The sequence below is a fragment of the Pelodiscus sinensis genome, chromosome 5, assembly GCF_052426305.1.
Source record: "Pelodiscus sinensis isolate ZL-2025 chromosome 5, ASM5242630v1, whole genome shotgun sequence".
Lineage (NCBI taxonomy): Eukaryota > Metazoa > Chordata > Testudines > Trionychidae > Pelodiscus > Pelodiscus sinensis.
In genome coordinates, this window is record NC_143056.1 from 90,350,755 (window position 1) to 90,373,680 (window position 22,926).

The following is a 22,926-nucleotide window of genomic DNA, read 5'->3' on the forward strand; positions in this document are numbered from 1 at the left end:
TGCAACATCCTAGTAATTTGGAAGAGTTCAGATTTGGATCTGAATTTTGGTCCAGGTACATATTATTCAGGGCTACATTCTTCCTTTACATGGAGAACAATGGAACTGCATGGGTTGCATCTCAAGGCAGAATTTGACTTTTGGGCTATGTCTACACTGGCAGCTTCTTGCGCGATTACTCTTTTGTGGAAGAGTTCTTGTGCAAAAACTCTTCCACAAGAGAGCGCCTACACTGACATGTGCTTTTGCACAAGAGCTGTGCTTTTGCGCAAGAGCATCCATGGCAGTGTAGACGCTCTCTTGCACAAGAAAGCTCTGATGGCCATTTTAACCATAGGGGATTCTTGTGCAAGAAGTTCATGTTGCCTGTCTACACTGGCCTCTTCTGGAAGAGCTCTTGCACAAGAGGGCTTATTCCTCGTGGGGAGACGAATAACTCTTCCAGAAGAAGCCCTGTTTTACAACGCTAAACTGTAAATTTACTTCTGGAAGAATGCTCGTGCAATGTAGACAGCCAGCAAGTTTTTGCAGAAGAACGGCTGTTCTTCCGCAAGAAGCTGCCAGTATAGACATAGTAAACACTGGGCTATATAAAAACCAAGGCTATGTCATTTGCTACAGTGGCTATAAACACAGCATTGTATTAGAATCCAAAATTAATGTTTTGTGTTACATACATGGCCCAGCCCAAACCAGATTACGTGACAGTTCTCAAACTTGTGCAATAGCAAGAAGTTGATATGTACTGAATTATGAAATTTGGAGATTGCCTCAGTTTGTAGTTTAGGTCCTGTTGCAAACTTCTCATTAGCCAGCAGAGAAATAAAGTAGATTGTTGGCTTTAATGTTTCAAGTTTGGTCCACAAAAACACTTCAGGTTCATGAGGAAGAAGAGTGGCTTTCACTTTCAGGCTCATTTTCCATGGAAGTATTATTTGAGAAGTAGCACTGGCAGAAAAATGTGAATCCCAAGCAGAAAAATCCCTGTCCTGAAGTAGGAGGTGTAAAAAACAAATTTGTATTTATTCCTCCCACCCCGAAAGGGTATTAAAGAAAACATGGGTTTTCTCTTTTTTTGGCTTCCCAGATTATTTTTCATTGTGAAATTTCAATGACAAGAGCCCCATCCTGCTAGAGAGGCAGACTATCCTGGAGTTCTGTCTCTCCACTAACCCACTCCAATTCTAAAAGCCAGGGAATTGTCTTTGTTCCTCCCTCCACAATCTGGAAAATTCAAATTGTAGGGCAAACCACAATTCTCACCTAAAATTTCAGTTTTGCAAAAAGGCCATGTTTTGTTGGAAAAACCATTCCACTGAAAAATTTTCAACCAGTTCCAGTGAGTTTACATAACTTGAACCTGAAACCTTACAAAGCTCCACAGTTTTCACTGTCTGAGTTCTATAGTTGATGTGAATTCAAAACTTTAAAAAGGGAACTTTCAATTACACCCATAGTTGTTGATAGAAGCAAAATGAGGGGAGTCTAATAAAATCTGTACCAGGGTGATCAATAACATGGCAGTGGTTCACCAGGGTTAGCCCATGGTGGGCCACTGCCACTATATTTACCCGACAGCCGCAAATACCAGCAATTATAGTTCTCATTGGCCACAGATTGCTGCTCCCAGCCAATGGAACGGTGAAAAGCAGTACAGACTGGGACACCGCTTCCCACAGCTCTCACTGGCTGTGATCCATGGCCAATGAGAGCTGCAATTGCCCATACCTGCGCCAAGGAGATAAATGTAGTGGTGGGAGCCCACCCTGAGCTAACCCTTGCAGACCAAATCTGGCTTGCAGCCCAGTATTTGCTAACCCCTGATCTGTCTCATACATATCACCTTCTGATAAAAATATTGCAGTATTTCCCTCTTCCTATAATGCAAATTAATAGTATAAAGCTTTTACGACAGAGCAACATAAAAAAATTGTCTTGATATATTATGCATAAGTTACTGAGGTTATTTCATTCAATTAAACAATATCTTTGGCACTTAAAATTAAAAAGTTTAGCCTTAAATTTAATGTGAATAAATTGATTAAAAATACATTATAAATAATTCTTAATTTACATACTTGATTAATTTTTTTACTAACTTTACAAGATCATTATTGAAAGAATGTAGGAGTAAAAATAAAGTAGAAAATATTTAACTATAGCCTTTCCTATTTAAAAATACAATATATTACATGCTCACAGTACTTTCATTGTGCAAAAGGTGTACTGATGCTCTGTGGTTTTGCATTTACTCAGTTTCTGTACACAACAAATTATGCCTAAGAGCTTACTTTGTTCTGTACTGTTATGCAGAGTAAAACAGACATTTGGCACATACTTGGTTGTAATGCTTTAAACTGCAAAAATTAATGGACATTAGTTGCTTTTATAAAAAATGCCAATTTTAATCCTAAGCGCTAAATAAGGCTTTTTCAATACTGAAGACTTCTTAATGCATTTACTGTTTGTTTCCAGGATGTACATCTTCCAAATCACAATACTAAGTGTTGTACTGGTAAATATACCCACAAAACAAGTTTAACAGACAGACGTCTCAGTCAAAGTTGGTCCTCTGACACTTCAAGTTTTCTTTGTGGAACAAACAAGTTTCCATGTGAAATTCCATCAGCGCAGTCTGAATTTGAAGGAGACGAAGATAAACTAGAAATTGCATTCGGCCCTCCGGGCGTACGGAAAAAACTTTCAGTCACTGATTGTGACTCTTTAGATTTCACTGGAATACGAGACTGATTGGAAGGGAAAAGAACATTACAGTCACTTAAAATTAGATAGAAACTTAAAGCTAGAATATTCAAAAACCTTGTAAGTCTTAGAAAGAGAAAGTAATATATAAAATTTCCTTCTTTTGGCCTTGACATCCCTAGTTTGACACTAACTGCAATTACAAAAATTAGTCACCTAGAAAATTAGAAATGCCTCATTCCCCATTTCTTAACAAATAAAACGTAAAAATTAAGTGTCTTAACAAAAAGGTAAGCTAAGCTAGATACCAGCTTTAATACATATATGTATCCTGTTTAGGTAGCAAACACAAAAAAAATCCCCCCAAACCAGGCAATCAAATAAACAAAAAAGCACCAAACTTCATGCAAAGGCTATATTTAGTTGCAAATCAGCAAGTATTAACCAATGAGAATAAATCTCACAACAAATGTAAATACAATTAAAATCTATTATTTAAATAAAGCTTTCCTGATTGTTGATTTAAAATCATAATTAAAACCGGTGATTTCAAGAATATCAATCTTTATTATGAGTTACTCAAATTTTTCTTTATCATGGCCTTTGGGAACTATTATACTATTTATTTTAGAGATCAGCACATCTATCTGTGAGTCCATTTGTTCAAGAACACCTCCTAAACAGTAAGAGCTAGGATCACCAAATTTAGTATGGAGCTTCCTATTATGCTAACTTAAAGCAAGATCACGGTTTGGCTGTGCCAAGAAAATGGGAAGAGCTGGGAATCGGACTGTTTTCCATAATATTGAAAAGGTGGGCAAAGAGAGAAGGGGCACCATACTGAAAGCAGCGAGCCCGCAGGGGAAAGCTATACTGAAGAGAGATCACCAAGAGGATGGCCAGTGGGGCTGGGGCTTGGCAATCTTGCCTGTCACCAGACAGGATAAGTAGTCCCTCTGCACCAAATCCCTCCCACAGCACCAGAGGAAGGGAGAAGGGCCATGCAGGCCAAGGAAGCTGTGGGGAGACAGAAGGTCCCTGGCAGCCAGAGGGAGCAAGAGGAAGAGAAAAAACTCCGTGCGGCCAAGGGGTAGTTGAGGGGAGAGAAAAGGCCCCTGGCAGCCAGGGAGGGCTGTGGTGGAGAGAAGGTCCTACTGGCCATAGGGGTTGGGTGGGAAGAAGGCCCTTCTGAACACGGGGCTTGGCAGGGGACAGAAGATCCCACCAGCTGCAGGAGCTGGGAAGGGAGAAAGCACTACCAGATGGGATACTCTGCCCTGAGTTCCCCCTCAACCTCCAATGCTCACTCTTTCACTACACGTTCCTGCCCTGCACCCCCTCCCCCACACACCACCAGCACCCTGCCCTGAAGGTATGGGTAGATAGTGATTAATCTGAATAGTCGTGTAACCACACACAAGATCAGTTACACAACTATTCAATAGTCCCCCAGGGTGGGACCGTTAGCCAGTGTGCTCCCTGCCCCACCCCGGGGAGCCCCCTGCCATCCCATGCTGCTGCCTCTGGATTTGAACTCTCCATGGGCAGGGGCTGCACCGGGCATCCCATGGAGCAGCCTCTGTCTGCAGACAATGCTGGGTAAGTCTTCTAGTAAGTAATTTCTAACTCTTAAAATAAGGAGTAGTTCTTTGGCACCTTAAGGTACGTCCACACAGCAACATTATTTCGAAATAACTGCCTGCTCCACAGACGTGGACTAAGTTATTTCAAAATAATGCTAGTTATTTTGAAATAATGTTGCTGTGTAGATGTACCCTTAGGCTGTGTCTAGACTGGCAAGTTTTTCCGCAAAACCAGCTGTCTCCACTGGCCGCTTGAATTTCTGCAAGAACACTGACTTCCTACTGTCTGAAATCAGTGCTTCTTGCGGAAATACTATGCTGCTCCCGTTCTGGCAAAGGTCCTTTTGCGCAAAGCTTCTGTGCAAAAGGACCAGTGTAGACAGCTCAGATTTGTTTTGCGCAAAAAAGCCCCGATCATGAAAATGGCAATCGGGGCTTTTTTACGGAAAAGCGCATCTTGATTGGCACTTTTCCGTTAAAAGCATTTGCGGAAAATCATGCCAGTCTAGACATAGCCTTAGAGACTAACAAAAGTCTTTAAGGTGCCATAGGACTACTCACTGTTTTTAAAGATACAGATTAATATGCCTACCCCTTTGAGACTTAAAATAAGTTAGAATACTTGTATTTGACAGTTATCTTACCTGCTGTAAAGGAATTACTGCACTGGATTTTCCATTTAAGTCATACACAGTTATGTTTGATTCGGTTTTAAACACTCTTTCTTGTTGCAAGGTCACATTCTCTGAAACAGGACTAACAGATTCTTGTTTTGGAGAGATTGGCACTGGTTGAAGTACAGGATTTGGAGAAACTTGCATACCAGCAGGTATGAGCCCTAAATGTTGTAGAGTAAAGTTCAGAATTGAAGAGCTTGGGTTTTGGACAGGATTACTATGGCTTGAATTAAGACATGAGCTATTTACTACAGGTGCAGCAGCTATAGAAGATGGTGGTACCATTAACTTCAAGGGTGTGACATGAAAAGCAGGAATATTAACAGCTGTAAATTCGGAAGCTGTCACTGGAATAACACCTATGAAAGAAAAATGGAGTTGGAAATTAAAAATCAACCTTTAACAGATGAGGGTGTCTATACTGTGCTAAAAGACATATGGTAATGAGTCTCAGAACTCAGGTCAACTGACTCAGGCTCAATCTGGGGGCTAAAAATAGTAGTGTAGTCATCCGGGCTTGAGCTGGAACCCAGACTCCAAAATTTTGTGAGGAGGGAGGGTTTCAGATGCCTGGCTCTAGCCAGAGCCCAACTATCTATCATGTTAGGTATTTTGCCTTGCAGTCCGAGCCCCGCAATCCTGAGTCAGCTGAACTGGGCCCTGAGACTCACTGTTGTGTGGTTTTTTTTAATTGAAGTGTAGACACACCCTAAGACTCCAAAAGGGCCAAATCCATGACTGGTAGTTTCACTGACTTCTTCTGGGTGAAACTGGTTCACAATGCTCAAAACCAGAAAACTTATTGTGACGGTCCTCCTCTTTGCTTTATGAAAACTGGCTTATATAAATATAAATACACTTAACTCAAAGATATTTTGGACAAAATACAACATGTAATCTATCAATATTAGTGTTACAATCTATTGGATCTGTATATCCTATTTTGGGGCATGTATCATTCTTGTATGTAAAGTTAGAAATATGACGCATGAGACTGTTTATCGTTTAAATGTGATAATAAAAGTCATCACTGGTGCTCCGGAAGTCTTAACAACTGGGTGATCAACTAAGGACGAGTCGGATCAACTAAAGACTAGTGAACAGCTCTGTTTGTCCTATAAGTCCAAAAGTGATTGGACTAGTAAGACGTGACCATATCACCTAGTTATGTGCATACTTTTAATTTTTTTAGTAACTTTGATCTGGCTGTTTTCACTTGCAGCCACTTACATTCTACAGCTTGTACTTTAAAAAAAAACAACACTTTTGTTTACGGTCGGGCCCAGTGTAAATTATTGTTATGGGAGGGGGAGAACAATTAGTGTGCACATAGTTCTTTCATTGATAAAGGAGGCTTTCCTGAATGAGCTTTCATTGTGTAAACCTTTTGCACAAAGACTGATTTATTTGGGGGTTTTATCCCTTTGTGGGTTGGTTTCCTGGGTGCTATGCCCTAGAACTACAAACTCCCAGAGCTGAAGGGGTTCAGTATCCGCATTGCCTTCAGGGGGGTGGTAACATCAACTCTATGCCTTGTTGGGGATAGGAATGGGACACCAGAAGACCTGGCCCAGGAGGGCGGAGGAGAGCCACAGAGAACAAGAAGACAGATGTCAGGATGGCATAATCAGCACACTGGGGAACAATCCCAAGGGGTCTTCTGTGACCACACCCCATTATAGTTACATCTATATAAATACTTATATATAGTGTACATATACACACCAGCAATAGGTGAACTGTAGGTCACATGTGGCAGCGAACATATCCCAGAGTTTTCCTTGTTAGAAAAAATGGCCTCATTGCTATTTTGTGAGCACTGAGCAAGAGGAATAAGATACCCTGAAGAAAACAAGGTCTGAAAAAGAAAGGATATTTTTTTCACACAGGTGTAATAAGAAACATATTCATATGTCTCTTATGGTATAATCTGTAGTCTTTGAAAAACCCTAATGCCATTTTTCACTCTCTCTGCACTGCAGGACCTATGTTGCATCCTTTTCTGCTGATTAACTTCTGCCAGAGGCTTGAACAGGACTTCCTCTCAACACTTATCTTCAGTTGACATTAATCTTCAGTATGTAATTCAAGGTCCTCCTTTTTCTCAAGAAGTAGAGTGTGCTGCATTTCTGTTAAATATGTCTGGCTGAATTAGAGATTAAATTAAATGCTGACAATTTTTGAATGCACATTTTGACAAACCAAGGTCTGGACTCAAATGGCAACATCATTCCATTCTCGGATCAGATGAGACCTTTGATAAAAGTCCATGAGTATAATACCTTTTAGATATATAATAAAATCTGTTTTTGCCAAGAAAACTCGAATCTCCTCTAAGACACACACAGCCAATAATGATGACACCCACTATAGAGTGCTGAGTTTTGCAAATGAGCACCAAAGCAAACAAAAGTAGATTGCTCATTTATTTTGGCAAAGAGTTTATCGATACTTCATGTTCCATTAAGAATTATATTATAATCTCTATATGTAAATACGTTTTTCCTGCTGGGCGACAGAATGACATCATTACGCTCGCTGGACGTCATCACACTCTCATGCTCTCTGGCACGAAAGCCACCAGAGAGAGAGGGGGTTGGCGAGTGTAGCGAGCATGGCATGCAGCCCACTAGTTTTTTTTTAAAAACAGAAACAAGATTTTAAAAATACTAGATCTCACTATATGTTAATGTAATTAAATTTGAGCATTTTTCTATTCGTACAATTAAAAATTGTAGAAGTTAAGAACTATAAGAACCTCATTAGGCTAGTCATGCAAGAATTTACACGCTTCTACTGAAAGCCAAATAAACCTTTGAAATTAAGCACAAGAGGAAAATTAAAGACTCTCCAGAAGAATTTCTAATGAAGAGACACAACCTTCATTGGAAATATTGCTGAAAAGTATTTTTTCCTCCCCTACTTGTATGCGTAATACAGTAGAGTCCTATGAGAAATAAGAGCTTAAGGGTAGACTAAAGACCAAATGAATCACAGAGGTTTCCTGTATGTATGTTCTGACTATTAATACATCTTTGGGGGGGCTGTACTTTTTCAAATTAGTGGAAAGTATACCTCATGAGTAGAAACAGCAAATGCAACAGGCATCTCTTGTGTAGTACTGCTTCTGCTTTTATCTTCTGAAAGACCTTTCCTTTCATGATCAAAGCAACATTCCACATTTTGATCTAGTTTTTCAGATTTGTGCTGGTTTTCCTCGTGGAAATTACTTATTTCAGGCTTCAAGTGCAGTGTACTAGAAGATGTTCTTTCACCCTTAACAGAATGTCCCTGAAAAAATATGTATTACACAAGGACAAGAAAAAAAGACATTTTAAAGATGGGTTTTAGATATCTACAGTAAATGTAATTAAGTATATAGCTTTAAATCATGTATTTGCTTTCATTATATGAGATATTTGAAATGTCATGTTTCAAAAACTAATTCCATTCATTAAATCTTTTATGAATACTACCAAAAAAAGCCTCTTAAAGAGCCATAGCATCAAACTCCACTTTGTTACTCTGCCCTGTAGACTACTAAAGTACCAGCACAGACAGCTCTACATTACCTGCTTCTGCACCCACCAGCATCCTAGATGTTCTATGGTTGGGAAGGGGCATGGTAAGAGCACTCTACAGTGATGACCTATGGTTGTTCCAGCAAGCACAAAGTAGAGCATAGCCTAAAGACTGCTAAAGTGCATTATGAGGCCAAACTGGTTACCAAATAGTCCCAGGATTTAGAAACAAGGGTCAAAAAGACATTCTTATCCACATTTCCCAAGTACATCAGCACAGTTCACATATATCTAGAGATTTGGCCTGAGAAGTTTCAACTGAATAATTTTTTATATAGGGTGTCAGGAATTAACAACACTAGATAAAAAAAATCCTTGAAATACTTTGAGGTAAGGAAGTTCTTGAACTACTCCAGAAAGATTGCATTACATCCCCTGGAAGACAGCAAATAAAGTTACCATGTTTGGATTTTGGTTATACTTTTAAAATGTTCTGTAAACACTCATAGGTGTGGGTTTTTTCCCCCTGAATCAAACTATTTGTTAAGATAACCTGATTCAAGTTTTGGTCTTGCAAAGATTTGCTTTGATTGACAGAACTATGTATTATCTGAATGTTTGCCAAACACAAGGTAAACTATGAGCACAGTATCCATGGACATTCACCCTTAAAAAAGGCAAGTTCAAGATTTATACTGAAAGTGTAATACTATTCACAATTGCTGCAAATACCGAACATTTGCAAAAATCGGAATTGCAGGGAATTGAGCAGCCTTTTGATTCAGTGCAATCTTTCTAAATACTCTCCTCACCACCTTGAAACAAAAAGCACTCACTCCATAAGACTGGTATGATACCCCTATCTAAAGCCAACCCCTGGTGGAACTTAAGAGCAATATACTTCCATCAAGGTTTAAGAACATTTGTCCACAATTCAACCAAACAATTTTGAATTAAGAGTTGAATTTCTCCTGAAATCATGTTTTATACAATCCATTTATTTGTGCCTTCTATTAGGATCCTGAGTACTTTGTAATAGTATGTCATCACTACAATATTAAGGTAAAAAAGCTATATTTTTTCTTACATTACTTACTGTATAAACATCTTCAAGACTTTTCTCATCACTTTTACATTTCTTAATTGAACTGTTCTCCTGTAATGCTTGAGATCTTTTAAGGCACTTCTCTGGTGTAAACTCAATTTTTGTAACTTGTGTCTCTTTAGCCATCAAGTTCGCCACGCTAACTTCACTTGCATTACTGTCCCCCTGTCCAGTGGTCATTTGGCTAAGCGGTATTTTTGAATTACCATCCAAAACACTTTTAGTTCTAGTCACATTGGGACAGGGCACAGACTGTAATGTAAAACTTGGGCTATATGTTGTCACAGTCTGAGCTTGGGAAGGATGCAAATATATAGCATATGAAATAGCAGAATGGGTTTGAGGTAGCATTACTGGAGAAACTGAATTGTGGATAAGAGGCAGGACACCCAGTGGCTGAACAAGAGATGGATTTTGACAGGATGATGTAGTGTTAGGTTCACATTTCAGAAGAGATTCATCACTAGAGCTCAATTTACATTCTAAGGGTGATCTTGTCAATTTCATCTTTAATTCCCTAAAAGAAAAAATAAGAAATACGCACTTAAATACATTCAGAAGGCCGCTGGCCATTTTATGTCATGACATGCAAAAACAGAGTAATCTGATGGAATTTGCACTACTTCATCCATTAAATAAAGTGAAAATAATGCTATTGAAAAATTGAGTTTAATAGTTACAGGTTGGCTAACTCTAGTTCACAATAGCTGACTAAATACATTCCAAATTTTGTGATCCAGATGTGAAATAAACTTCTCACTATAACGCTAGTGTAAACATACCTTGATTGTTCTTCTATCTGTGGTTTACAAATTGCTGCAAGCTGAGCCATTTTACTTGGCAGGGATGATTTTTGGTCATTATCTGTTCGGAAGAAAAAAGCCATAAACAGAAGGTAGATTCATCATTAAGAATACCATTTAGACAGTTTGCATGGTTTAAATGTTTAGTAACAAGGTGTTAAGTCTTTCACCTCCATGTTGCCATTCAATTAAAATTCAGGCTGGATATGTCAGTTGGACAGTGGCTTAAGTTGGAGCCCTCAGTTCAGCTTTTTATAGATAAGCATCCACAAAGGACAACATGAGGCACCAATTAGTACTTTTGCTGGCAGAGTCCAAGCCCAAGAACTGCATTTACTCAAAGAATAAATGGTGATCTCAACTTTAAATGTGGCCCTTCCAGAAGGGCCAGCTGAGACATAGTTAGGCCTGGCACAATTGGATTTTTATTAGTAAACGTCAATTTCATTCACAATACATAGTTCCATCCATAATCAAAATGTACATGTAGGCAAAGGAAAAAAATGCTACTTGAGAATTTAGAAACGCATTTAAGGACATTAACTTTGTATATTTTAGTACATGATGTGGAAAATATGTGTTTTAACAGTTATAAAACTTTAATTGTTCTAATTTCAACATACAGTGGAATTAAATAATAATTCTCTAGCTTCCCAGAGTTTCTCACAAATATGAAAATTAAAAAAAAATAGCAAAGGTTTCTTAAAAATATCTATAGTAATTTGTTGAAGTTATCTGTTACATATTTTGAAGAGTTTGTGAATTTGTTTGTGCAAAATAAAGTCATACTTCATGATTACCTACAGATACCAAATTTTGCATAAACAATCCTGCCACTTTAATTAGCTGAATGCACTACTTTTTACATCAGAATATGCTGGGTGAAAGGTTTAAATAATTATTTTTGTTTTTCATTGGAAAAAAGTAATGACTATTATGATTAGAGTTCATTAAAAAATTGGCTAACAAAATTAAAATCAAGTTGCCTATTCAACTGTCATTTTAGTGCAATGAAAATTTTTACTGTTACAAATCACAAAATAATTCAAATTAGTTACGGAAAAAGTAATGGAAGCTTTATGAGTTTCTGATTCAAACTTACTATGTATGATAATTATTCAATAATCTAAATAATGTTTGAAGTTGAAATCCTACAAATTTAAAACTGTTCTTTACTTCCCTTTAGCAAGCATATTAATATAAAATTATATTACATATATTTAATTTCTTGAACTTTCCTATAAGTGTAATCTACTCAAAATGACTGCTAGTAAAAAAAAATAATTTTTTTTTTTGCCAAACCTAGCCACAGTGCAGAAAAAGGTAAAGTATGCATATCCATAAAACATATTCCTAACAGAATATTTAACTTCATTTTGTTTTCTATAGCATTGCATTAATAGCCTTAATTAAAAATTAAGGCATTTTCTTCTTTAATAATAAAAATAAATCATGAAAGTGCACAACCTACATAACTCCTAGTAACAGGAGCAGGTAATTACAAATAGTTAACCAAATTTAGATCTGGAATATAATGGCTGCAACTCTATGTTGCACATGCTAACTAGGGATGTAAAATCCCATTTAAAAATGTTAACCACTTAACTGTCCTGTAGCAGTGCGGGTGCAGGGACTGCTCCAGGCACTGGTTAACCAAATCCAAAGAAGTTAAACGTCAATATCTATTTAACAATAGATTCATACAATATGTTAACAGCATATCTATTGTAGCTGTGTTGGTCCCACGATATTGGAAATACAACATGGGTGAGGTAAATATGTTCCAATGCACCAATTTCTGTTGGCAGAGACACAAGCTTTGCGGCTACGCAGAGCTTTTCCCTGACCTAAAGGAAGGTACTCAGAGTGTCACAGCTAAATACAAGATTAAAGTAATCTAGTCTACCTCTCTATACTCATGGCAGGACTACGATTGAACTCTCTCTCTTTCTTCCACTAACAAAAATTGGTCCATAAAAGATATTACCTTACCCACATTATCTCTCCAATAGACTATGCAGGAAAAGACAGAGCAACTTGCTTTCTAATTACATACGTGTGCTTGTCTTGCTGGGGCTGCTTGGAGCAGAATGGATCTTCCTCCGGTCACTTTCGATAGTCTTTACTAGCTTTATTAGCGATGGATGCCGAGTGAAGTTTTGCTTGCCTCTCAAAGGGAAGAGATTTTTTGAACACTGCTCTTTGGGAGATTTAGATTTTGCAGAATTAGATGGAACTAATGAAGTGGTAGTAGTTAAAGGTTTTGTATCTAAAATAGAAAATGAAAATAATATCACATGTAACATGAACAATAAAACAGTTCTTTTACTATTTGGTTGGTGATTAGAATGCAGGCATTATCTGACAAACTGGGAAAAAAATACTCTTTAGAGAAAAATTAAACTATCCCTCAGTGTAAGTTTAGGTGGAAAAAAGGCAATTCGTGCCAACCAAGACAAAAGGAAAGTAAAGCAGAACACTCACCCTGAGTATCTGGTAAAACCTCTGGTCCTGTCCATTTGAATGCTGGCTTTCGGCCTCTCTCCTCTTTAACATGAACCTTCTTGATAAGCTCTAGACTACTGAGAACATTAGCTATGTCGTATAGTCTCCTAATTTTGGCTGAAATAAAACAAATAAGTTAAATTCTGTATAGCACTTCTGGGTTCACTAGAATTATACCTTCGTTCATAGTTATTTCACATAAAGCTAAGGATGCTTCCCCACCCCTGCAACATGTTCTTAAATTTATGTTAAACAAAATTAAAAGTAACAGCTGAGGTTATTGGCTCCAGACTGCAGTCACTCATTTTGGATCCTTTAAGAACAATTTAGTCTTCATCCAAATTGTCTTTTTCTCCCCAGATCTGGGCCTTGATATTGTGCAAGCCTGGAGAAACCTTATATTAGGGCTCTGAACATGTAGCCAGCCATTTACATGATTAACCAATGAGCATGGGCTTATCAGGTTAATTCTAACAGTTACATGCAGCATCCCCCACCACTGCTGCCTCTGTATCGGTACGATTAAGCCAGCTCCGTGTGCGTACCAGCTCCCGTGGAGCCGCCTCCCCCAGCTGCCTCTGAAACAGAGGCAGCAGGGACAGGAATGCAGGTGGGAGCTGGTATGCACAAGTCACTGGCTTTTAAGCTGGCTCCCCACGCATGCCAGCTTATGTGGAGCCACCTACTTCCACCCCACGCTGCTGCCTAAAAACACACAAAGGCAACAGCATGGGCAGGAGAGGAAAGAGGGAGGAGGCAGCTTTTAAGCCAGTGCCCCACGAGCACTGGCTCCTGTCTGCTCCACCATGTTTATACATGTAACCGCTGAAATGTATAGCAGTTACACATTTACAAAATTAAACACATTTTAATGTCCCTATCTTACACTGAAAGATAGCAGCTAAATTGGTGGCAGGAGGAACAGAAATATTCTAAAATACACTGGAATCATCATTCACCTGCAGAATCCTTCAATATACCACCATATCCTGATTAATAATTTGAGATACTACCCACTAGATTCACATTTTAAAATCCAATTGAACTACCACCAAAGAGCTTGACTTTCAACCATAACACATTCAGGCTCAGTTTCTCCCACTGAAAAAAAAAAAAAACCCAAACCTGGCAAATCATCCACAAAATTCAGGATGATCCTTGTTTGCCAAGTATGTGGTAACACACTAGTTATATTTACAGAAAGATACATCTCTCTGAATACAAGCAGTGCCCTTTGGTCAGACACATCAGTCCACAGTGGAGAAAGAGAGAAAAACATTATGTAGTGGAAAAGAAACTACTAATTGTAATTACTGAGGCCTGATCCTGTCATTATTCCACATGCACAATTTGCACAAAAGCCAATGGGGGGGTTTTGTCTGTGACTCAATGGCAGGAGAGAGGATTTAAAAATAATACCACAATTAAGGAGACATGAACTAAGGGAGAGGGATGCAAATGAAGACATTTGAAATATCCCGTGCTTCATTTGCATAGTCGCATTATGGCGCTATTTCGAAATAGTACTATTTCAAAATAACAGATGCTGTTAAGACACAGTTATTTCAAGAGAAAACCCTTCTCTCGAAATAACTGGTAAACCTCATAAAATGAGGTTTGCCAGTTATTTCAAGAGAAGGGTTTTCTCTCGAAATAACCGTGTCTTAACAGCATCTGTTATTTCAAAATAGCTCTATTTCGAAATAGTGCCATAACGCGAATATGCAAATGAAGTGCGGGATATTTAAATCCGGGCTTCATTTGCAATTTCTAATGTCTTCATTTGCATTCCTCTCTCAAAAGAGGGTGCATGTGTAGACACACCCTAACAGAATTACAGTTGACAAAGACAATATTTTAAATTCCACTTCCTCCCATGAGATTAACTACTTCCTGGACTTCTAGAAATTTTTCTACATTTCAACCAGCACAGTCACATGACCATGATAAAAACTTGTCTAGTACAGGGACAATCAAATTTATGTGACAGTTGATAAGAAACAAAAAAATAAGGAAGTTTCATAATGAAAAAGACAGTTACTAATGAGCAACATGATAATATCACTTCATAATTAGAGCCCTACCAAATTCACAGCTTTGAAAAAACAGGTCACAGACTGTTAAATCTGATTTCCTACATGAAATCCAGCATGCAGCTAGGGACTCCTATTGATCACAGGGTTCCAGTTGCTAGTACCAGCCGCAAATGGGAGGGATGTGATGTTCTCTTACCCTGCAGAAGTGTTCCTGGAATGGGTCAGACCCACCTCTAGGACCTCCCCCAGCCCTAGAAAGATCTATAACTCCAGCTGTTGCCTTTTGGAACAGAGGTTGCAGCTCTAGCTGTCTCACACCCCAGTGCAGGGAGGCTGCAGTTTCAACAATCTCACTCCCACTCCAGCAGGAGACTAATGGAAAACTAGACATACAGTAACCTATATCCTATAACTCTCACTTCTGTGCTGCAGCTGGTAGTGGCACTGGCATTACAAGGGGCACCTGGCCAGCTACATTCCTCTCTGGCTGTGCAGGACTAAAGGCAGCACCTCTACCAGCAGCACACCAGAAGTAAGGTGGAAAGCCCTTGTTCTGCCTACAATAGTCTTGCAATCCCCTCTCCCACCTGCCTTTTAGGTCAGAACCCCCGTGATACAACGCTATGAAACTGCAGAGGTAAACATGTGAAAACATGAAACTGACCAATTACCGCCGCCCCCCCCCCCCCCGCCATGAAATTGACTAATACAGATTATGAATTTGGTAAGGCCCTATAAACCAGCTTTCTTCAAATCTTTCATATGTATTTTTGGCTACCCTTCCACAAATAGATCTTGTGGACATCTTGTGTTAAAGGTATAATTAGTTCCTTCATAACTAATTAGAAATATATTATAGGAAGAGAAAGAGTCTCATCACGTTTCATAATATGTAACATTATATTTAACAATTACAGCTTGCTAGACTCACTATAAACAACAGCTGTAATAGTAAATGAAATACATTCCATTTAAGAAAAATAAAAACCAGATCATTAGAGACAAAACGTATATAAATAGACAACCAAGACAGGTCCAGCAGTATTTTACTTACTTTTAAACTTGCTTTTATCTAAATCTTCTACATGGTCCTCTCCAATCAAAATTCTAGCAGCAACTTCAAGGCTCACTATTTGAGGAGTTGATACAAGAAATAGCATCACAAATTTCTGACTCATCACTCGTAAAGATTTGTCTTTCCTGCTGTTTACTGAAGCTGTACAGAAAGGAGAAAGTATTAAAATGTATCCAGTGACATGCCATCTGAAATGGCAGTTCTTACTATTTAAGAAATTAAGTACAGCTTGGACATTTGTAGTCCAGATTTCCATAGTTTGGCTACCCCATGGGGGCTCTCAGGTTGGAGCACTCTTGGGAATAAACCAGTCCCTTTGCTCAACAACTCTACCCCTGTCCTCACAGAGCTTCCAGAGCATTGCATATAGCTCACTTGCAGTGTTCTAGGTCAGAGAGGAAGGGGGAAGAGTGGGGAGCAGAGGACACTCTCGGGAAGAGGCAGGATGCCTGCAGAACCCTGCGACCAAGCACAGAGAGCAGCCCTGGTCCCAAGAGTGACAGACCAAGAAGGTACAACCTGTAACAAAAATATTTATCAACAAGCACCTTGGTCTTAATTAAAACATCTGAAAAAGAATAACACTTTGGTGCATTTTAGGCTTAAGAATTTAAGAGATCTGTGTTTAGATACTTCTAATTTTAATACATAAAATTGTTACCTGCTCGAAATTCCATCCCTGGAAGTTCAACAAAACACATTTCTGAATGTTCATTTGGGCCAACAAGTTTGGTCGCCATCTCCTCATTTTTATCATTGTCTAACTCAAAATCATACTCTCGCTTCTTGATCATCTCAATTTGTTGTGTGTATTTGTTCTCTTCGCCAACTTTTTTCAAAGTCTGCAGCGTTCTGTTGAGATTATGACGCCCATACCAAGCGTATCTGTTTTTGGCAAGGCGGCTCACCATATGCAGACTCTCTAGCACATTTACAATATCATATATGCGTCTACGTTCAACATCTATAAGGAAAAACAATACTAACATTCATCTTGAAATTTGGATCATGCAGTACTGTTCTTAGCATACATATCTCTGCAGCTGGTTTACCTAGCATGATGATTTAAGGAACTATTACAAAAATCTACATAGTTTGCATCAAATCACATATTATTTTGATGTCACATTTGGGCAAACTGTGGATGCAGCCAGAAAACCACCCAATTCCCCACTCATCCAATCACTGATCATACCCATAATTTGAAGAACCAAAAATGTACTCGTTATTGCCAGTAGCCGTGGTTATTGTTTATATGTTCTGTATAAAACATTATGGAAGGTTCTTTTTCTTAAAATGTTCTGTAACAAGACAGTGTGTACAGAGAAATAAGTTTTGTTGAAGAAACAGATTTCCATTTCAAACTTTAAAAAGGATTGTCTTAAAACCGAGGACTTCTTTCTTTTCTTTGAGACAAGGAATGAACTAAAATTAGCTTGGGCATTACGAAACGTTTTCATAATTTAACATACTAAAGAGGATATTCATAGGACATTACATATTCCTAATCATAAACATTGTAGTACGCGCACAGACTTACTAAGCTCTTCTGCTACTTCATCAAGGCAAATATCACTATTCTCAGCAATGCTGGGATAATTAGGATATCGAGCTAAAAATCTGTGACACAATAATCCTAGACTTTTCTCTTTACGGCTCGGTTGAGATCTTTCATATTCATCTCCTGATAAATGCTCCTGTACAGAAACAAGGAAACAATAATTTAATGTTGTACATAAAAATGTTAAGTTTGACAGATTTACTGCCAGCATCTGGGACTGATGAACAATATCAAATGACTTATCCTCAACAGCTGATGAGCCTCAAAATAACAAATCTAGCATATAAACAATTAAAATAATATCACAAATAGCTATGATTCCAGAAGTAAAATCTAAACACAGAAGGAAAACTTGGCAAGAAGATAACATTGTGATAGTCTAGTCTGACTTCCAGTATAACATATGCCACAGAACTCCCGCAAAATAATTCCTTTTGAATTAAAGTACATCTTTAAAAAAAGAAAAACCTAGTAATCAGACTTGCATTAAATCAACAGGCAAACGCCTGTTTAATTTATAGACATTTTTTCCCACATACATGCAAACAGTGTTTTGTCTCTACAGTTTCACTTCTGTCAGAAAGTCCCTTTTTTTGTTCTCTGTTTCGAATCTCAGGACTAGCAGCGCTGATCAATATTTTAAGATTAGCAGTTGGTGTCCATGGGTCTCCGTGAGGAACTTCCTTAGACTTTGGGGGTGTTGTTAGAAGTCCAGAATCAGGCTGGATCTCCGTTAATACTGAATGTGAGGTAGCTGCCTGTTTCAGAGGAGTTTTCAATACGTTTTGTTGTGGCTTAGAAGAATGATTTTCCTGCCCAAAAAGAAAGTAAGCAAATAAATAAATAAATAAATAAATAATAAAGTCTCATAAAACTCAAAGTAATGTCATACATAAGACTACATGCCCAAATTGATCTTTAGTCTTGTCTACTGCCAATCAGTTTATTCTCTTGGGGAGCCTACGGACAAATTTTTCAGTCTTTATTCAAGTTAGACTTCTATTAAGGCAATGAAGTCTTGGCTGAATAAAACTTACCACGTTGACTCTGGGCTTATTAACATGCAATATGCAGTACAGGCAGTCCCCAGGTTACGTACAAGATAGGGACTGTAGGTTTATACTTAAGTTGAATTTGTACTTAAGTCAGAACTGGCGTCCAGATTCAGCTGCTGCTGAAACCTACCAGCGGCTGACTACAGGAAGCCCGAGGCAGAGTTTCTCTGCCCCGGGCTTCCTGGAATCAGCCGCTGATCAGTTTCAACAGCAGCTGAATCTGGACGCCTGGGACAGAGCAGCTGGGGCGCTGCCGGGTAGGTCCCCACAGCGCCGCACCTCGGCGCTGCAGGGACCAAACCAGCAGCACCCCAGCTGCTCTACCCCAGGTGTCCCCAAGTCAGCTGCTGCTGAAACTGATCAGCGGCTGATTCCAGGAAGCCCGGGGCAGAGAAACTCTGCCTCGGGCTTCCTGTAGTCAGCCGCTGGTAGGTTTCAGCAGCGGATGACTTGGGGACGCCTGGGGCAGAGCAGCTGGGGTGCTGCTGGGTTGGTCCAGTAGCGCCGCTCCTTGGCGCTACTGGACCAACCCAGCAGCACCCCAGCTGCTCTGCCCCAGGCATCCTGATTCAGCCGCTGCTGAAACTGACCAGCAGCGGCTGAATCAGGACGGCTGAATCAGGACGCCTCGGGCAGAGCAGCTGGGGTATTGCCGGGTTTGTCCAGTAGCGCGGAGGAGCGGCGCTGCAGGACCAACTGGCAGTGCCCCAGCTGCTCTACCACAGGAGTCCGCGAGAAAAGCCTGGTCCACTGGGGGGGGGGGGGGGGGCGCACTCGCTGCGCCCCCCCCCCCCCCGCGCAGACCGTGGAGACGTGGGCGGCGGATCGAGACGCGCCGCGGTGCTGCCGCCCGGGTCCTCCGCGGCTTTGCTCCGCGTCTCCCTGGTCTGCTGGGGGGCAGGGTCCCCCAGCAGACCAGGGAGACGCAGAGCAAAGCCGCGGAGGACCCGGGCGGCAGCACCGCGGCGCGTCTGGGTGGTCCGCGTCTCCCTGGTCTGCTGGGGGGCGGGGCCCAGCAGACTAGGGAGACGCGGAGCAAAGCCGCGGACGACCCGGGCGGCAGGACTGCCCAGACGCACCGCGGTCCCGCCCGGGTCCTCCGTGGCTTTGCTCTGCGTCTCCCTGGTCTGCTGCCTCCCCCCCCCCAGCAGACCAGGGAGACGTGGAGCAGCTTTTCTCACTCCAGAGGACGCGGGCGGTGGGATCGCGGCGCGTCTGGGCGGTCCCACCGCCCGCATCCTCCGGGGCAAGAAAAGTCCCGTTCATAAGTACGGATCCGCCATAAGTCGGATCCGCGTAACTCGGGGACTGCCTGTATACATAAATACAGTTTCTTCCATTAACCTGCTTGCATCAAGTAAAAAACAAATAAATAAAAGAACTTAACATAAAACTCAGGATGACAGTTAATTCATGGCTAATTCACTCATTTTGGGGGAATAATGCCAAAAATTGCCTGGTAAATGGTTAAAACTACAGTCCACGAATAATATATGAGTCCCCCCTGCCAAGGTGTTGGTTATCCCTTTACGGTCGTTTTTCCAAAAAAAACCATTCACTTACGTCCACGCTGCAATCGTGTTCTTTTAAAAAAAAAAATAGAAAGAACAGAGGGGTTCTTCTGACATTGGTAAGCTTCTTTCTATGAGGAAGAAGCCTTCTTCCGAAACAGCTTTCGGAAAAAGGTGTGTGTAGACAGAGAAGAAGTTCTTTTGAAAGAAAAGGAAAAAGCAGAGGTGCCCTAGTGGCCACACCATCCATAGTATTCACAGCTTAAATGCAAGATAGCATTCATTCAGTGGCAATCCAGACGGAGCCACAGTGACATCTATTGCTTTTGCTTATAGCTGGCCATAAGGAATAGGTATACTTGTTTAGGTTAGGGATGTTAAGAGTGTAACCAATCATTTAACCAATAAGCTGATGCTTTTTGGATAATGGTACCAGTTAACTTCAAACTCAGATGGCTCATTGGAAGGCAGTTTCGCTGCAGAAGGGCAGTGAAGCCTCCTTCTTGGGAGTGAAGCCATGTGAGCAAGGGCTGCCCACTCTGCTCCTGGGGAGAAGGCTTCACTGTAGCCCCGCTCCCAGGAAAGCTTTGCAGGCTCTTCTGTGTGTAACCAAGTAAATGCTGATTGTTAGCAGCTACACGCTTATCATATTAAATGCTTTTTAACATCCTTAGTTTAAATGTTCAACATTTTATAAGAAAGAGATTCCTCCTCTTTTGAGAAATAAAGCTAGCAAGTTTTCACACAGGGCTGATCTTTTTGCTAAGAAAAATGAAACATGGTAAATTTCAAATCGTTTACACCATTGTGAGCTGACCCTTGCCACTGAATGGAATGGCTCACATCAGGCAAAACAAAACAAAATTAAAAACTAATTCTGACTTCTAACAAAAGGTTATCTTGGGTTAATGTCTACGACATTTACTTATTGCTTTGGCATAACTGCTAATATATAACATGCATATAGCTTAGTCTATACATTTCAAGCTGTGTATTGTTTCTTAGATGTTTATTTCATATAAAAAAAATGGGTGAAGAAGGTTGGAGCGGGGGTGAAGAAGGTTTGGATTGTGACTTGGGGCAGGGATGCAGAAGGGGGAACAGATGGTTGGAAGGAGCTGGGGTGCCAGAGGAAGGCTCTGGCCAGGAGGCTCCTAATGGCCAGCAGCCCAACCTCAAGCAGGCTCCTTGCCTTCCATGCCCCTGCTACTTAGAGCATCTGGCTGCAGAGTCCACGTGTTCCCTGCGCACCATGTGCCCCTGGGAGATGAGTTCTTTGCATGCTGGGGGATGGGGCAGCACACAGAACTCCCCCCGTCCCACGTGATATGTGCAGAAACACATGGCCCCTGCAGCTGGCTGCTTGAGCAGTGTACAGAAGGTAGGGAGCTTCCTGAGATTCCCACTGGGCTGCAGACCATATCTGGTGGCTTGGTGAGACAGATGCAGCCTGTGGGCCATATTTTGCCCATCCCTGACCTAAGTGTCTTCACTAAAAGTTCACTCTTGTCAACCTAAGTACCTCACTGCATGGATTTAATAACTCCACCTCCACAAGAAGCATACGCCATGTCTTCACGAAGCAGAAGATCGATCTTCCAGAATTCAATTTAGCAGGTCTAGCAAAAACCTGCAAAATCGAACTCAGAGGGCAACCCTGTTGGCAGCGGAGTAAGGGAAGCCTACTGTCAGCCTCTTGCTGTGGAGGCATCAAGGAAACTCAAATCAAGGTTCCTCTGCTCCAACTACAACGTTAACTCCAGCTCCATAGTTAACCTAGCTGGAGTTGCCTATTGTAGTCAACCTTGCCCTTTACAGTAGACCTGGCCATAGCGCCAATGCAGGGAGGTGGATGCTGCTGCGGTTCAGCGCCTGTTCCCGGCTGACCCACAAGCCCCAGGCTGACAGTACAAGCAGCACCCTGTGAGGACAAGCGCACGGCCATCAGCAGGAGCCTCGTGTAGAAGATCCAGAGAGGCGATGTCATGACTGTGCCCAGGGAATGGAGGCGCCCTGCGTGAGTAGTGCTGACATGCCAGCGCCCGGTCAGACTCCCGCAAGTACCTTCTCTTCCGACCCCATTTCCCGCCGGCGCTCGGGCTCCCTCACTGCTCCTGGCCAGCCGGGCTGCGCAGGGTCATCGACGGGGCTCCGGGCAGCAGCGACGGCATCTCAGCCCTGGCAGCGCTGGGGAAGGGGAAGGCAGCGGCGGGTGAGGGCCCCGGAGCCGTAAGTACCGAGCCGAGTCCGGCCCGGCTGGTCACTCGGGACGTGCCCGTCCAGCACCTGTCAACGCCTCCCCCGCCCGCAGGGCCCCGCCCGCGCTGGCGAGGGGCGGGCTCTGGGATCGCCTCAGGCCGCGCGGCCCGCCAGTGAGCGGGAGCAGCTCAGTTAACCCGCACCCTGCCGCCCAACTGCTTCCCGGCCCCGCCTCGCCCCCGCCCGGCCTCGCGCCAATCACACGGCAGCAGTCACCAGGCCGCCGCGCTGATTGGCTGGGGAAAAATGGGCGAGACTCTTCCGGGATCCGATTTAAACGTTTGGCGCCAGTAACCCGCGCCCCCGCTAGACGCTTCTTCCCGCCGGGCCCCTCCCGAGCGCGTTGCCTGAGTGCGGATTCGCAGAGACGGGCTAACCGCAAGCGCGGTGTGGCTCCGGCTGAGCCCCGCACCTACCTGTGCGGAGCGACAGGGCGGGCCCCGCGCTCGCTACCGGTGCCGCTCGCTGCCGATTTGAATTTAACCCGCTGACAGAAGTTTCGTCGCTGACTAGCGGACGTTCCCCACCCTCG

General features: G+C 41.7%; 1 protein-coding gene across 2 annotated transcripts; it reads right to left on the reverse strand.

Moving 5' to 3' along the window:
* Positions 1 to 1,996: 1,996 nt before the first annotated feature.
* E2F8 (E2F transcription factor 8) lies at positions 1,997 to 22,926 on the reverse strand. 2 transcript variants are annotated; one of them, XM_075927718.2, is made up of 14 exons: positions 22,811 to 22,926; positions 22,200 to 22,322; positions 18,109 to 18,381; positions 17,549 to 17,705; positions 16,670 to 16,972; positions 15,988 to 16,149; positions 12,877 to 13,014; positions 12,449 to 12,661; positions 10,372 to 10,453; positions 9,572 to 10,106; positions 8,039 to 8,254; positions 6,689 to 6,821; positions 4,931 to 5,322; positions 1,997 to 2,747 (listed from the first exon to the last, which is right to left on the reverse strand). In XM_075927718.2, exons 2-14 carry the CDS (start codon positions 22,215 to 22,217, stop codon positions 2,559 to 2,561), a joined length of 2,811 nt encoding a protein of 936 aa, XP_075783833.2. In that variant the 5' UTR covers positions 22,218 to 22,322; positions 22,811 to 22,926; the 3' UTR covers positions 1,997 to 2,558. The 2 variants fall into 2 exon arrangements, with proteins under 2 accessions (XP_075783833.2, XP_089634715.1); XM_089778589.1 differs by lacking the exon at positions 22,811 to 22,926 and having other exon boundaries at positions 9,581 to 10,106; positions 22,200 to 22,232.